Genomic DNA, 15,499 nt, shown 5'->3' with positions numbered 1-15,499 from the left:
TGTCTCGAGACCGGGTGCTGCGTGTGTGATGCGAGAATCTGCGACAGGCGTGCGTATCCCGATGCGGCATGGCGCGGTTCGCCCAGCTGTCTAACGGCAGACCAGCGTTTCAGACGCATCGGACGTTCAACAAATGCAGACACGGTTGTGATGCTCCCGTGTGATGCTACAGTGTGGTGTGTCAACGCTGGAACTTGTGGGTGGTGAGCCAAAGATAGGTATGCATTGTGCTCACGGTTGGTGACGTGAGGGTGTCTGGTACACACCACACGTGAAAGCACATCAGGTAAGAGCTCATCGGCGAGGAGCAGATCAACGTTTCAGGTCTGCATGCAACATTCATCGAGGTGCGGGGCGATCGTATATCACAGTGCGCTATAATCGCGTGGTCCTTGTCGGGTCTAGAAGAGACGGAAGAAGCTCATAACCAGCTGTAAACAAGGGACTGGTTATTATGCCTTCCAATGCCGACCGACGGAAGGTACAATTAGCGTCTGTCACCTGCGTGTGTTCATGCTGTCGGGTTATTCTTTGAACCATGGTACGGTCGGCTTGGACGAAGAGACTATTGTATGTGTGTTCACGATGCACGTTGAGTAGCGTACCGGACATCTCGTGCGCTATACTGTGAACTAATACAAACGGCTCTCGTATGCCCCGTGTAGGAGTCGACGGAGCGATGAGAATGCGCACCATTGGGAAAGATATGAAGCTTCGTGATAGTAATATCTAAGGTGATTTGATCAATCGCTCAACGCCGACGCTATGCAATGCCAAAAGTTAACTCCACCGCCATTACACCATTACAGGCCGCATCCCCATTCCCAACCGAACCATCAATTCCACATTATGGTTGCATGTTGGGTTGATGCCGGCCGCTTACGTATCCAATCATTCCAGACGTTCATGCAACAGACTCCGTATCGTACGCCATCCTGAACCATCCCGTTTTGGCTCGACGTGTTGCCGAAGCCACACCAAGCCAGCTTGATCGACGTGATTGACACCTGCTCATGCTTGTCTTTAGCGTTCATATACAAATCTTCTCGGACGCTAACTGCGCCGCCGCTGAGTGAAACTCCTTCTAATCGATTCGCCCCATGCGGAATTGTCAAGCACTTCCAAAACATCGGCCGCACTGACTGCGCTATTTGCTCGGCTGCGACTATTCGCTTGCCCAGGATCGACTTCGAGAGGACTGGGTGGCCGACTAAGTGCCGAAGCAAACTGCCATTCTTGCTCGCTGCCAGACATGGAGAACGGCGATGGCTGCGGGCTTCCCCGTGTAGGTGAGCCTGTCGGTGTTTGTTGTATGGAGTTGGTTCTGCTCCGTGTGCGGTCGTAAGGGAAGGCTGGTGGCGAAGTAGACGCGCCAGCAGAGTTGCGAGGGGAAGGTGCGTAGAGATCTTGAGGTGAGAAGAGAGGACTGGGAGGTCCGGAAGATTGAGTTCGCTGGGCATTTGTGATGTCCTCGTCGTCGATGAAGATCTCGGGAACAGTGAACTGAGGGACTGTTGCCATACGTCCTTGCTTCTTCAGGTCCATGGCACGACGGAAGCGCCGTGCCCAGTATAGGGTGTCGAAAAAGCCTTTGACCACGTTACGGCGGACAGCTTCTTCGATTCTTTGAAGGCGCGCACGGCGCCTCAAAAACTCTTCCAGTCTCAAGCTCTTGTTGTCGTTGATGACTTTGTGATGAGCCAGAATCATAAGTAGTGATGAAAACCCAACGCCTCTGTCGGGATCGCTCGACACAAGTACTTCCTCATAGAAAAGATTCATACGTCTTCGTCTGCGACGTATCTCCGCGACTGGTAGCTGGGCGAGACACCGGTTCAGTTTGTCCAGGTCGATCTCCTTTGTTGGTTCACGGCCTGACACAGGAAGATTGGACTCCCTTCCGGGTGCTACCCCACACTCTTCGATCAATCGATTCACAGTGAAGTCGCAGTCATAGATACGCATCTCGAAGATACCGGACAGTTCCTGATATAGTTAGTTTTGTGCTTAAATACGACAATGACGAACTTACACCCAGAAGCCTGGGGAACACTTCTCTCGAGATGTAGCCGGTCCCGTTTGGATCGTACTCAGCCCAGGCTTGTTTGAAGCGACGAATTTCCTCTCGGCTGATGACTGACAGCCCGCTACTTCGTTGATACACGTAACTGAAACTTTCGTAGATCAACGAGACGAACAAGTTGACGAAGATGTACATGCTCAAGATGTTCCAAGTGATGAAGAGAGCTCGCGCCCACTCGGGACTACCGCAGTCGCTGTCGAAGTATCTTCTGCCCACGGTGCAGTAAGGTTTGTCGACGTTTGCAAAGTCCTCCATGAACTCATTCCAACCCTCGCCACCACTCATCACAAAGAGAAAGACGAGTGCTTTGGGCACAGTTCGGAAGTTGATGTTTCCAGTCTCGCTAGCTCCAAATCTGGTAAGACCAAAAGTCTGCGTGAGGGCGATGGCGTATACCAGGAACAGAACGAACCATGTGGCGAGAAGGTTTGCGATGGCTGCGAGACTTGCTGCGGCAGTCTTGAACAGCTGGTCGAGTTGGTTGTTCCGAGGGATGAGCATGAGAGCGATGGAGACAAGGAAGAGCTTGTGCAGCTGGACGAAGGGCCTAACATCGTCTCTCGCTAACACAAGAATCGATGTCACGAAAGTCCCCGCAACAGAGAATATCGAGTATATGTCCCATGCGCTTCTCCGGAAACGGTGCCATGAGCGACCGATGATTCGGATGACTATGTTCGCGATGAAGACGATGGTGAGCGCCAGGAAGATGTAGTCTAGTCATATTAGTATTAGGCCATGGACTCGGTGGAATGGAACTTACCCCTAGCTACCTCCCATGGACCATAGCCTGGGTACCACTCCAAACACAGCAGCAGGAGGTGCAGTATCAAAACGCCGGTAATAAATCTCTGCCATGGTCCGGTCTTGGTGACCGCCCTACGGTAACACCACTCTTCCCAGCTCTCCCGTACCTTGGTAGACGAAGGTCGCTTGGATGGAGCGACTTGACGAAGGAGCTTTCGTAGTTCAAGCCAAGAGCGCTGATCTGTCGTCAAGAAGGCGACACCAGTCTGTTCCGTGTAGTTGCGCATGAAGACGGAAACAAACAGCGTCAACACGAAGACAGCTCCGAGCAAGTTGAAGACAATGAAGTAGACAGAGTTTCCCTGCGATGCTCTGTCTGCTGGCTGTGTGTAAACTCCGGTGATACTCATTGCAGTCCACATGTTGTCTGTCCAGCCTTCTTGGGAAACAATCTGGAACAAGATGAAGAGGGCATCTCCGAAGTTATCGAAGTCGTAATAGGGATTGGCAGCTTGGCGTGGGGCCAAAACCTCCCAGTCGAAAGGCTTGCTGTTGTATTCTCCGACACAGTCTCGGAGACTAGCGCCTCCAGGGAAGTCACCATCGTTACAGGACTGAAGTTGACCGACGAAGAGGTTCAGACCGTAGATGGCGAATGGAATCAACAGACTCAATGACACGAAAGCAGCCTGGTCATCATTAGCTCTGAAAAAATGGAGGTTGCAAGATGCTTACCGAGAATAGTTTCCACCAACCGCGAACGATGAGCGCGTGAAAGTGGTTACGTGCACTGTCGCTGATGTTGAGCAAACGTAAAGCCCTCAAAGCTTTGAACGCGCCCACGGTTCTAGTGACTTGGCCTTCGTTCAAGAACGATGTGCCAACATTGACCCAAAGAGTGATCAATACAATGCCATCTATGAAGCCCCAAGAGCCGCGGAAGTAGGCGTTGGGAGTCCAAAAGAAACCATCGGCAATCACTTTGATCAGCGCCTCGATGCTGAAGAGCACCGCAAAGCCCATGTCTACCCACACGAACCAGTTCTTGACGCTGAAGTCGTGGGTCATGAAGTACTCGCGTTGGTACAGTGGCGTTGTGATACAGGCCAACAGTACCATGGCGATAATTGCAGCGTAGATGAATGCCGAGAATGCATACCAGACAGGGACAGATGGAGCAACTCCTTCGATACGGTCACCACCGCGGCCAGGGCCCACGACACGCTGACATAGCTTGCGTATGGGATTGTTGGCTCGGAAGATGAACAGGGAAACGTTGTAGTTGGGGTGGTTTCGTAAATACTCGCGTTGAGCCTTCTTACGCCTCTCGGTAGCTGAGACGACCTCCTTTGCCATGCTTCTTGGGTCAAGATCCTCATATGCGCGGCCGAAGTCGAGAGGAGCGTAGAAAGGGTTGGGCTCCCGGTGTATGATTCGACGCTGGAATCGTTGCCAGATTGTGGACATGGTTCCCGATCCCACTATAGTCTTGGCTGGGCGGATGCCTGGGCGCGGGTCTTCTTCTTGTGGGCTTTCGCTACCGTCTGCCTCGTCAAGAAAGTCACGGACGACCGCATCCTTGAGCAGCATTTCTGTAGCGGCGTGTCCATAGTCGAGTGGATCCCTGCGTCGTGCCTGTCCGAGCTTGAAGATGGATGACAGAGAGAGGTTACTAGAATGGGTGAGCTGGTATATCAATCACAGGGAAGAGAGTTTAACGTACCCAGTAGACGAAGTGAGACCATCTTCCTTTTGCTGCAGAAACGCTTTGACTTGCTGTAAGCGCTTCTCATCCTCAGACACGTCGAAGTTCTCCTGGATGACAGCAATAAACATGTTCAGGACAATGACTAGTCTTTGGTCAGCCTTTGCACCAGATTGAGAGTCGAGTCGTACTTACAATTAGCGAAAATGAACCACATGATACAAAAAGACGCTCCAATCCACGCTGTGCCAAAGGGCTTCTGAAATTGGGTAACAGTGTACAAGATACTTGTCCAATCTTCACTGGAAAATATCTGGTACATTCCCAAGAAGGAATTGTAGATGTCGAAGAATGGTACGCGAATCGTCTCGCCATCGTCTTCCTCCGGAATTTCGCCGCGGAGCAGCTTTGAGGCGAAGATGGATGCTAGAAAAGTCAAAAGGAACACAAAGAGAATCAAGTTCAATAGACCACCCGCGTTTCCAAACACGACTGTCTGGTATAGCTGTTAGTTCGGGAGTTCCCAATGATGGAGAAGGTAACCTACGATGAGGTCGCGTGTCATTGGCACAGCCAAGACAACGCGATAGACACGAAGGATCTGGAATATCGACAACCAGGCGTAGGCTTTTCCATTGTGTGCATGCTTGATGGCTGGTATTTGTATGACAGCTGTGATGATGGCGATCATGAGGTCGATGACGTTGCGCCTACTCCTGAAGAAATGCCTCCAGTCCACAACAATTCGTATGAGAATCTCAACGAACAGTATGAAGGTGACGACAATTTCTGCGGCATTGATGAAAAAACGGCGAAAGTCGCTCATGTTGGCGCTTCTCATCATTTGAGCAACAAGGCCAAAGGCTATGACAGCCACCCACACCCAGAGAGTCCTGTCGTAGAGACGTTTGAGACTACTCACGCGCTGTTTCTCGTCGTTCTTCTCTGCATCTTCATCTTTGATCTCCACTCCGGTGAAAGCACTGGTCTTGCTTTCTTCGCGGATGATTTGGAAGGAGGAGGTGATGACAGCGATCAAGAGAGAGATGAGCCACAAACTCAGGATTAACAGCCCTACGATGAAGAAAAGGGCACTGATGAGGTAGTCGGTATCAGCTACTGTGTAGAGCAAGTCGGACCACGTGTTGGACGACATGATGACGAATACAAGCTCAAGAGACTGGAGGATATTGTCGAAACTTTTCGTGCCTGCAAATGGGTTGTCATCCTCAACGCATAGTGAGCCCTTTGGACAAAGAAAGCCTTTGCCGTTGTCAGGCCCGGGTGGCATGCCTGGAGCCGGTATGTATGTTAGGGGATGATAGCCTTCACGGTTGTCTAGATGGCCACCGCAGAATTGGGCATCATTCGTGAACTTGATGTTCCTATCCGCTGGGTCTGTCCACACACAGTTCCTGCGCAGACTTGATTTGAAACTCTGGACACCGACGATGGAAAAGAGAAGCCAGAAGAATCCGATGAGGAAGGCGACATTGACCAGCAAAGGCGCAGCCTTCTTCAAACTTCGGAGAATGACGGAGGTTCCGCTAGTGAGGTTCAGAAGACGGATGATTCGCAAACAGCTCAACATGTCGAAGACAAGTATGACTCGACTATTGTCAATGTTCCACAGTCCTAGGACAAAAGCAATCCAGTACGAGACCACCGCAACGAAGTCGGTTCGATTGAACGAGTGCCTGAGATATGCCCGATGCGCGAGGCGAGTACGTACTTGGTGACGTGCATCGCCTACTCCGATGTCGGTGTGCATCTGTGCAGTAGTGAAGGACCGGAGCACGGAAGGCTGCTGGGGGTCTGCAGCAAAGTCGGTGTTGGTGCCCGTTTTTCGCTGTGAAGGTTGTCGGTGGAGACCCGAAAATAGCTGATTTGCTTTACTCATGACAGCCTCGCGCAAGCCGACCTGGCGGTTGATGGTGCTGTACTCGACGGGATTGATAATGAAACCAGAGACGATGATGCGGACAATGACCTCGAATGTGTATATGATGAAAAGACACATGAGAGCCCAGTCGATGCCATTGAAAGTCGAGATTTCCTTGCTGTGCCCAGTGTTATAGACTGCCTTCGTACGCGCATCCACTGCTAGTAAAACCGTCTGAATCACGATAAGAACGAGCAGCAGTGGCTCTGTGACAGGATGCACAAGCAGGTCGCAAAGCCTGATTCTCAATTTGCTGTCAGCAGGGAAAATGCCAAGACTCTTCCCGCGCAAGGGATTTGGTGGATGGTTCCATGATGCGCTTGGCGTCCTTGAGTACACGATCGGTGACGGCGGCTTCTCGAGTGGCGTGGAGGGAACAGGCGAGGTAGGACCGTCATTGGAGTACTCGGGCAGTGGTGGGATGGATAGAGGAGGTGCAAGGCGTCCTTGGTGTATGGTGGATTTCCGTTGGATGGTTCGCTCAGCGACCTGAGAGTCGTTGCTGACATTGACAACACGCTGGGACATGTTCCGCATAATAGTCCCAGCCCTGTGTAGAGGCGACTCGAAATTGCCAGGCGATAACGAGCGCTTCCTTCCTCGTGAGTCGCGCACGTTGCCAGCCTCCACCTGCCCAATGTCGCCGCCATGCCGGGCTGTCGGCGAGGCATCACCAGGGCTGAGAAAGTGCACACTCTGGAAGCTGGATCGCTCGTTGGGAGTGGAAGGAGCTGTGGCCCCGCTTATCGGCTGGAGGTTGCGCGCGTCGGTCAAGCGGGCCGTATCGTCGTAGGTGGGGGAGAAGTAGTCGTGGTCTTCCGAGGTAGATCTGTCGACGTATGGTTCGTGCCCATAGGGTGTGTGTGTATAGGACATGGACGATGCCGGCGTCGGTATTGGCGGCGATGTGTCGCCCTGGAATTCCATGCCCATGCCAAATCCAATCGCCGTCTGGTATGCGACCGCGTCCAAGGGCGAGCCAGGCTCTCCGTCGTCCACGACCCTTCGGATGCCATTATGCGAAGGGGGCAGATTGGTGTTTATGTGCGGCGGTGCGAATCGCGTAGGGCTGGGCGACACCTCTACGATGGGCGAGTACTGCGAGTCGCGGAAATGTCCCCCTGTGCCTATCGCGCCGGCCTGTCTGAGCAGATTGCGCCCGCGGTCGCTGAGCGTCCGGCGGTGTTCTTGCGACGCATCTTCTTCGAAGCCGTCGGGTGGGCGATTGAGGTCTTGCAGAGGTATTGATTGGTGGGGGTGACTTCGGCCGTGGTTGGGATCCGGGTAGGACATCGGGACGTCCTGTCTGATATGCGGCGTTCAACCCAGCATCTGAACCAACTAGCTCTCCCAGAATGCTATTGCGCGATCATGCAGGCGTCAAAACAAACGTAAGCGAGTGTCGTAGCGTAGAGAGAGCGTGGCAGCGATGGCGAGAGCGGTAGGTGGCGCGTAGCAGTCCAAAGGGCGCGTGTGGTGTGTTTGGTGGGAAAGAGTTGGTTGAAATGCGGGATGGATGCGGATTCCCAAGCACGGACAAGGGTGTAGTGAGCGACCAGGATGCGCGGCTTAGGCTAGGGCTGAGGGTTAATTTTAGTTTAACGTCTACGGTACTTGTCGTGTTTGGCATGTGTCATCGCTATCCTGTAGACGGTGCCATTACGAAGAACATGAATCTGTTATGCGATTATTTATACGGCATTTGCTCTCCAAGTCAAAGCGAACCACCATACAGCATGAGTAACCAACACCACCCAGGAATCCGAAACTGCTGACGGCTTACCATGCAACGTCTGTGGCCCCTGGCGTGGAATCCTCCGGCAATGAGCCACACTTGGTGGAGCTGTGGCTTGTGCACTTGCGTGAGCCACGCGGCCTTATATCGTCACCTCCTGTCATCATGGCCGTGACGATGATAATTTCGGTGGCTTGGTGGAGTCCCAACCGACGGCCGGTCGAATTGTCCATTCTGTCACGAAAGACCGATACTCTTGGAGTGCGCATATCCTGTAAGACGGGTGCATTAAGGTTTATAGGGACTGGTCTTAGTAAGCAGCTACATTCATGCCATGCACTCGATATGCCATTGCCATTGCGATAGCTCTGCCTGTGTAGTACAAGCAAAGCCGCTGTCTGCGTTCTTCGTCATCGTCATGAGTGTTCTGTCTCTGCCAGATTGCATGTGCAAGGCTGGGCCGATGGCGCCTTACCGCTTTGGGCCTCCCCCGGACTCGCCGACAATCGACGCGCGACATTCATCACTCACATCACCAAAAAGGGACATCGGCACTCGCATCATCGCCCTACCCACGAGCCCGCCGACACCACGACAGCATTACCTATCGACATCTCACAACGCGCATTTGCTAGCCACCATTTCTGGCCTCTACACCATATCCACACGTAACTCACACGCGTCGCCGCACGCGAGGCACCGCAGCCATGCCGTCTCGAAAACGCGCCGCCGACGAAATGGAGGCCGAGGCGCCTGTTGAAGAGCCCAGCACACTGCAGAAACTGCGCAACATGTGGCAGTTTGCAAACTTAGCCCAGTACATCAGTCTCTTCGGTGACGCGGTCAAAATCGACAAGGACTTTGACATCGAGGTACATGCCCTTTGCGCCTGGCATCCCAGCCCGGCGCGCATATGTTTTACAAGGACCACGAGCTGACACACGTGCAGGAATTGGAATCCGAATGTCTCCAACCACAGCCATCCGACAAACTCGCACAAATTGGCCTAGCGCTGCTGAAGCACGTATCGTCACACAAGGGCTTGACGTAAGACCTGGCCATTGCGCATAGTCTCGATAGTACTGACATGATGGTAGACCCGAAATCTTCGATGAATACACCCGCCGACAGTATGTCGCGAAAGCGCCCGCCCAAAACCCCTTTGGCGAGGAAGAGGAGCCCAACAAGTTCCACGACTTCGACGTCTTCACCAAAATACGCGTCTTGCAACAACTTTCCGTATGGACGCTCAACAACCCGAACACAATAAGAGAGAAGATTGGAGCGACGGATAGCGAGCAGACACTATGGGTAAGCATCACTGGGATTGGTGCAGGGCAACGACTAACATGCCACAGCGTATGGAGCCCACGGGCTGGGACTCGCAAGAGCGATCGCTATTCGTTCTCGACGACAACCGCATGTACCGAATGACCGATCCACCACCTCCTCCCGAACCTACGAAAGCCAAGGCCAAATCTAAACCAAAGCCCAAGAAATCGAGAGGTTCAAGAGCCAGCAAGCGACAAAAGGCGTCCACTCCCGAACCCGAAGAAGCTGAGGAGGAGGAGCAAGCAACTGAAGAGCAACAGCCTCAAGAGCTTGACGACGGTCTCGGCGGCAAGAAGTGGGAGTGCATTTGCGTCACCTTGGAAGACTACCAGGAATACATGAGCAGCATCCGGAAGAGTCGCGATCCAAACGAAAAGGTTCTATACAAACGCCTTCAGGAAGACGTTATGCCTGTCATGGAGGGGCTGGCAGAGGAGCAGGCAAAGAAGCAGGCCCGCAAGATGAAGGAGTTGGAGAACATGCAGAAGCTTGCTACAGCGAAGCGCTCGTCCCGAATCTCGTCGCGACTCGAGAAACAGAAGGAGGTTGAAGAAGCCGAGGCTGCAGAACGTAAGAGGCAGGAAGAACTTGCGATGGCCAAGGCGGAGCAAGAGAAGCAAAAGAAGATGGAGGAGGCACAGGATTCTCGCAGGATGACTCGTGAGCAACGGCTGAAGGAGCGTGAGACGGCAAAGATTCTGAAAGAAGAGGAGCTGCGTAAACTGCACGAGAACGAACAGAAGCTGGCCTCAAACAATGCCAGGCTATCGGAGCGACACCTGAAAGCCATGATGAAGAAGCATGAGAGTGATCTCAAAAGGCTTAACGAGGAGGAAGATTGGTTCTTTGACTGCGAGAAGTGCGGCACTTACGGCTCCAACCTGGTGAGTATTACTGCACATCGACCATGCATTCCGCTGACTTTAGTAGAACGACAACACCCCACAAATATCGTGTGAGAAGTGCAATGTCTGGCAACACATGAAGTGCCATGACATCACAGAAGAACAGGCCGACGATTCGAAGTTCACGTTTGTTTGCACTGCCTGCAAGCGTAAAGAGGGAGAGGCGGACGAGCCGAAACTCCCTTCTCTCAAGCTACGATTGACATCTCAGTCACCACGAAACCAAGCAGAAGCAAATGGCAACGGCCCCTCTATGTCAACGAACTTGTTTGATGCAGTACAACTACCACGACCACAAGCTTTCCAGCCCTCCATGCATCCCGCACAGCCATGGGTCGATGGCCCGAGTCTCTCTCCCCGTGGTCAAGCTCTAGGTCCACCTGGCATACAAAGATCGGAAGCCGCATATGGATCACCCACCAAGGGCGCGAACGGTAGCATGTCATCGCCAATACGATCTCACTTCTCGTCTCCTGGGCACAGAACTGGCAACGGTCCAACATCGTCACCTCCACCGTACAACCTCGAACGGATACCGAGCAGCCCAACAAAAAGCTTCCACATGCCACAGCCACAGCAGAACGGCAGCTCTTTCGGCGGACCCAACCCCTTCAACTCGAATCCATTCGGCCCACCACAACCCGCAGCACCGTATGTGCGGAGCTTCAGTCGCCCAGCATCAGCAGCAGGCCCAGGCGGCTCACCAGTAAAGCACTCACCAGCCGCCTCCCCCCGTCCAACCAACGGCCTACCACCAAGCTTCAACTTCAACAGCCCGCACTCCTCCTTCCCACCCAGCTCCGCCAACCGCCCCTCCTTCTCCCCGACCAAACACAGTTCGCCCGCGCCCCTCCCAGCAAACATGTCCTCCCCGGCCCCAGCACCAATGCGCATAGCTCCATCACCATCGTCCCAAATGCCCGCGCAGATGCTCCCAGACCCCATTCCCGCGCCCTCAAAACATGACGCCATGCGCCCGGTATCAAGCCATCAAATGTCCGAGACGCCTATCTTCCCGCCCGTCAAGAGCCTGGAACCGCTTTCCAGTCCGACCATCCTTGATCCGCCCGTCAAGAAGTCGAGTCCGGCGCCGAATAGGATTCTTGATGTAACAAATGGTTCGAACGGATATGATCATGGAAGCAGTCAGTGAGCCTCTGATGCACCCAATGCAATTTCAGGTCGGAGGTTCTGCACTTTCTCTCATGGCCAAAAGGATAGCCCTCTTGTTTCAGCAAGGCTACGTCAACCCTTTACACCCTGTTTCCTTTTGCCTGCTATCCCCTGTTTTTCTTTCAGCAACCGTTGCGGCGTTTTTGGGTATCAAGGGCAACACGTCAACTAGACATTTCATAACAAGTCTGGCTCAGGTCCATCTCTTGCATAATTAGGGTATATGGAGTGGGTGGGGTTGGGGCATGTCGACGGGACGATGTTTTTCTCTGGCAAGAAAGCATTGGTGTGGGTCATGAAAAGACGGTTGCATGCATGGAGTATTTTTGCTTGGTTTTGAGCGTGGTTTCTCGCGGCTTATAGCTTTGTTTGACTCGGGGCGATGGATTGATTGAAAGGCCCTTTTGTATTATTAGATGTACCATTGAGAATGGAAAATTGAGCATATTGTACAGTGAAATGTCCGGGTCATGTCATGCGTTATGGGGCGGTATGCGAAGGGGTATCTAATGCATCTCCTCACATCGCAAGTAAGATATAGATCCAGTCTTCTCACCAAACTATTCGTCCAGACGATACGACGTATTCGCTATATCAGTTGGGTTATAATAAGGCGTCTTCATGGGACACCAATCGTCGCCATCGTCGTCTTCGTCGCTATCCTCATCTTCCTCATCGCCATACAACTCATCCCTCCTCCCGTTCATCTGATTACTAATGATGACCTGCTCAGCTAGTGCCTCAAGGAGCATGTACCGATCTCCTCCACCATCGCCAACGCCAACCCCCGCACACCCCATCAAACCCTCATACTCACCCCCAAGTTCATCAATAACCGCACGCATCTGCTCACGGTCAACATATTTCCCCACATCACCCCAATCGGACCCAGGCCTTTCCCCGTCTACTACAGGAAGACCTTTCCAAGCCTGTCGCAGTATCTGCACACAATAGTGGAAAAACAGATAACACTCCCTCGGTCTACCCTCCCGACTAGAAACAGGGAATCCTACTTTCGACCCGTCGATATCGCGGAGTGGAACTGGCCTACGGGCGTTTGTAAAGGAATTGATATCTTGCATCAGCCCACCCGTCTGTTCGGTCTCTCGGTTCTGCGTGAAGATCTTGAGTTTGTATTCTCTTGGCGTGGTGTCTTTCCACAATGCTATTTCGGAGGGGTACGTGGGGGAGGAGATATCGGGAACAATGGCCATAATGCCACTGTCGAAGCGTGCTCCCATGTAATCAGGTAGTAGAAGTCCGTTGAATGATGAGAAGAGAGAAGAAGGGGAGTCGATGTTGCTGGAACCGAATAGTGCGGTAGCAAGGTCTGGGTTGGACTGAGAGGCGAAAACAGGCGTAGCTTCAAACCGCCGATAGCCTCCGTATTCGTAGGTCCCGGAGAATATGTTCCAGAGGTAACTCCAGTACCTGAGATTGTCTCTTTCCCTAGGGTCCACCATTCCTTGATCTGCGATGATGGAGTTTCTGAAACCGTGGCGTGCGAAGGTGGCTTCTATGTTGAATCGCGATGGAGCCATGGGAGAAACTGGTATGAGCGACTTCAGTCTGGTGCTCTTTTCAGTCTCAGCTCCTCCGGCTCCAGCAGCACGTCGCTCATAGATTTTTCCTTTCAAATCCCAAGCCATCATACTCTCCCTGAACAGCCGCGCTTTATCCGTTCTCATGAATTTGACCTTAGACCGAAATTCCTTTCTTTTAAGAGCGATACGATGGTCAACTTTTGCTCTCTGGAGCTGGTATAACGATAACTCCCGACCCAAAACGGTGTATTCCGTTGCTTTCTCCCAGTACTTCGTACTGCCCAAGTTTTCGTGGTTTAGTTCTTCGCCTAGCTTCTTCATATACCTTCTAGTACACCATACCCGCGTAGTGAGGAAATCTTGCTCGTCTTCAAGGGATATGAGAGTCCTGGTCCGTTTTGAACTCGCTAGTTTGGACGAAGACGTTAATGAAGGCATGCCTGGTTGCGTGCTTGTGAGTTGGAACTTGAAATGGATGTAGCGGTCTAGAAGCTGGGCTACGGATGGTGTGCACTTATATCGTGGTAAGCGTGTATGACTCCTATGTGAGTATAGTGGTAGTACCGAGATATCATGAACTCGAACCGTGGAACTACCTAACATTTCTTACGCTAATCTAGTCACAATACTGTGCATAACAATCACCTGACACTCTTATGATATTCGAGAAATGAGGGCACATATTGTGTTCTCCTAGCTGCGTGACGTTATCTTCTTATGCTAGTGTCTACCTAATCACCCTAGAGCATCCATCAATTTTAGGTTACCTGCCTCGCCTGTTTTTATCTTAATGTAGTCTTCAGTCTTGTTCAGCTTCTTCTCTTGTATGAAGTGCCGCCGTGAATTGATCTCGTTGTTTCTACCTAGTAACGCCCAAGCTGCGTTCTTTCCTAAGGCGCTTTACCGTATACGATTTGACCGCTGTATGAAGTCACGTCTCTGGATGGGTTGGATGACCGACTTCGCCGTTTTCCCCGTTCCTCGGATACAAGTATCCTTCGCGGCGGTTTTTCCGATGAGCTCCTTTTACGAGATCTCACGACAACGTTTCTGGGTGGAGGGTAGTGAACCTTGTATGCTGCTTCGCAAGTTGCCTGATTTTGGTTCTTACGGAGAAAGTGTTCTAGGCTGACTTCCCACGCCTGATCGATGATGATCTTGTACGCCTGCTCGACAGTGCGACCTGGCTTTTCAGACATGATTTGTTCGACCGTGATGCTAGAATTGTTGCTGGATGCTTTGTGTCCACGAAGGAGATGCTTGAAAGTCATTCCATAGTAAGCAATGCCCTCCCTGAAAAGGTTACCGACTTCTTTCTTGACAAGCTTTTGCGCTTTCTTGGTCCATTCGAAGATGATGTCGTTTTCCCACTTTGTCGTTTCATCCTCTGCGATGGTTAGGGTATCCTGCAGATTCTTCTCCTTCTCCTTCTTCTTTCTTACGTCCTCTTTCTGACTTATCCTCTTGCTCTTCGTCACTCTCTTTGCCTCGTTCTTTCTACTCTTTCCCTTCTTCTGCATGTCGTCTTTCTCACTTCCCTCGCCCTCCTTCTTCTCCAGCTTCATTTTTCCTGTCTTCTTCAGTACCCAGGCTATGGATGACTGATCGGGAGTGATAGTCTCGGTATAGCCAGCCGTGAGTAGGCAAGTGCGTTCGGTAACCTCTTGCCGACCCATAGCCAGAAAGACGCGCGCCGTGAAATGTATCGTCTGTCGGTGACACGGCTGGGCTGATCCATCCTCACCATTTTCTGCGTCTTTTCCGAGAAAGAGCTCTCGAGCTTTGTATCCTTGGGTCCATATGCCCCCAATCCAAGAGTGATTTACATTCCCTGTAAACAGACATTAGTACTGAATCCCCTAGCCTGCGCACCTCCGCGACACACACACACACCTTGGCTTAACGTGTAACTCAGTGAAGGCCATCCAGCTCCGGGTGGACAGAGACGTTTGTACAAAATTTTGCAACTGATGATCAAATCAGGAAAACATCTCTTATACTGAGCCAACATCCAGATCAACGTCAGGTTTGCAAGTCCACAATCGGGCCAGCCGCCGCCAATGTCGGAATGATCCCCAGCAAACCAGGTTTGGCGAATACATGTCTTCTGATTCGGTATGTGCTTCCAAAGTACCGGATTGTATATTTTTCGTCGCTCATGCAGAGCTAGCGCCTGGAACGCAAAACTCATTTTGGCAGGCACCCTATCATTCACGAATGAGAGGGTGGAGGAGGAGCTAAGAGCGGATACAGTATCCCAGACCCCACAGCTTGCAATGGTAACAGGATAAAAAGCTTGTTCGCTTCTTTCTTCCTCCCATGCCTCAATCTTG

At 52.1% G+C, this 15,499-nt stretch overlaps 4 protein-coding genes across 4 annotated transcripts; 1 reads left to right on the top strand and 3 right to left on the bottom strand.

Annotated features, from left to right (window-relative positions):
• Positions 1-1,053: 1,053 nt before the first annotated feature.
• J4E85_007703 (uncharacterized protein) lies at positions 1,054-7,770 on the bottom strand (the record flags this gene model as incomplete). The annotated part of the gene is made up of 7 exons (XM_051471934.1): positions 1,054-1,986; positions 2,033-2,799; positions 2,847-3,519; positions 3,566-4,502; positions 4,554-4,680; positions 4,731-5,031; positions 5,083-7,770. The coding sequence occupies 7 exons, from the start codon at positions 7,768-7,770 to the stop codon at positions 1,054-1,056; spliced, it is 6,426 nt and encodes a 2,141-aa protein (XP_051324131.1).
• A 1,149-nt stretch (positions 7,771-8,919) lies between these two features.
• J4E85_007702 (uncharacterized protein) lies at positions 8,920-11,602 on the top strand (the record flags this gene model as incomplete). Its single annotated transcript, XM_051471933.1, has 5 exons — positions 8,920-9,084; positions 9,162-9,259; positions 9,310-9,523; positions 9,571-10,428; positions 10,475-11,602. 5 exons carry the CDS (start codon positions 8,920-8,922, stop codon positions 11,600-11,602), a joined length of 2,463 nt encoding a protein of 820 aa, XP_051324130.1.
• A 1,029-nt stretch (positions 11,603-12,631) lies between these two features.
• J4E85_007701 (uncharacterized protein) lies at positions 12,632-13,163 on the bottom strand (the record flags this gene model as incomplete). Its single annotated transcript, XM_051471932.1, has 2 exons — positions 12,632-12,669; positions 12,713-13,163. 2 exons carry the CDS (start codon positions 13,161-13,163, stop codon positions 12,632-12,634), a joined length of 489 nt encoding a protein of 162 aa, XP_051324129.1.
• An 893-nt stretch (positions 13,164-14,056) lies between these two features.
• On the bottom strand, positions 14,057-14,842 carry J4E85_007700 (uncharacterized protein; the record flags this gene model as incomplete). The annotated part of the gene is made up of 1 exon (XM_051471931.1): positions 14,057-14,842. The coding sequence occupies one exon, from the start codon at positions 14,840-14,842 to the stop codon at positions 14,057-14,059; it is 786 nt and encodes a 261-aa protein (XP_051324128.1).
• Positions 14,843-15,499: the final 657 nt, after the last annotated feature.

Source organism: Alternaria conjuncta (assembly GCF_024043145.1).
Source record: "Alternaria conjuncta strain BMP 0040 chromosome Unknown scaffold_11, whole genome shotgun sequence".
Lineage (NCBI taxonomy): Eukaryota > Fungi > Ascomycota > Dothideomycetes > Pleosporales > Pleosporaceae > Alternaria > Alternaria conjuncta.
This window is presented reverse-complemented; position numbering and strand designations above follow the sequence as displayed.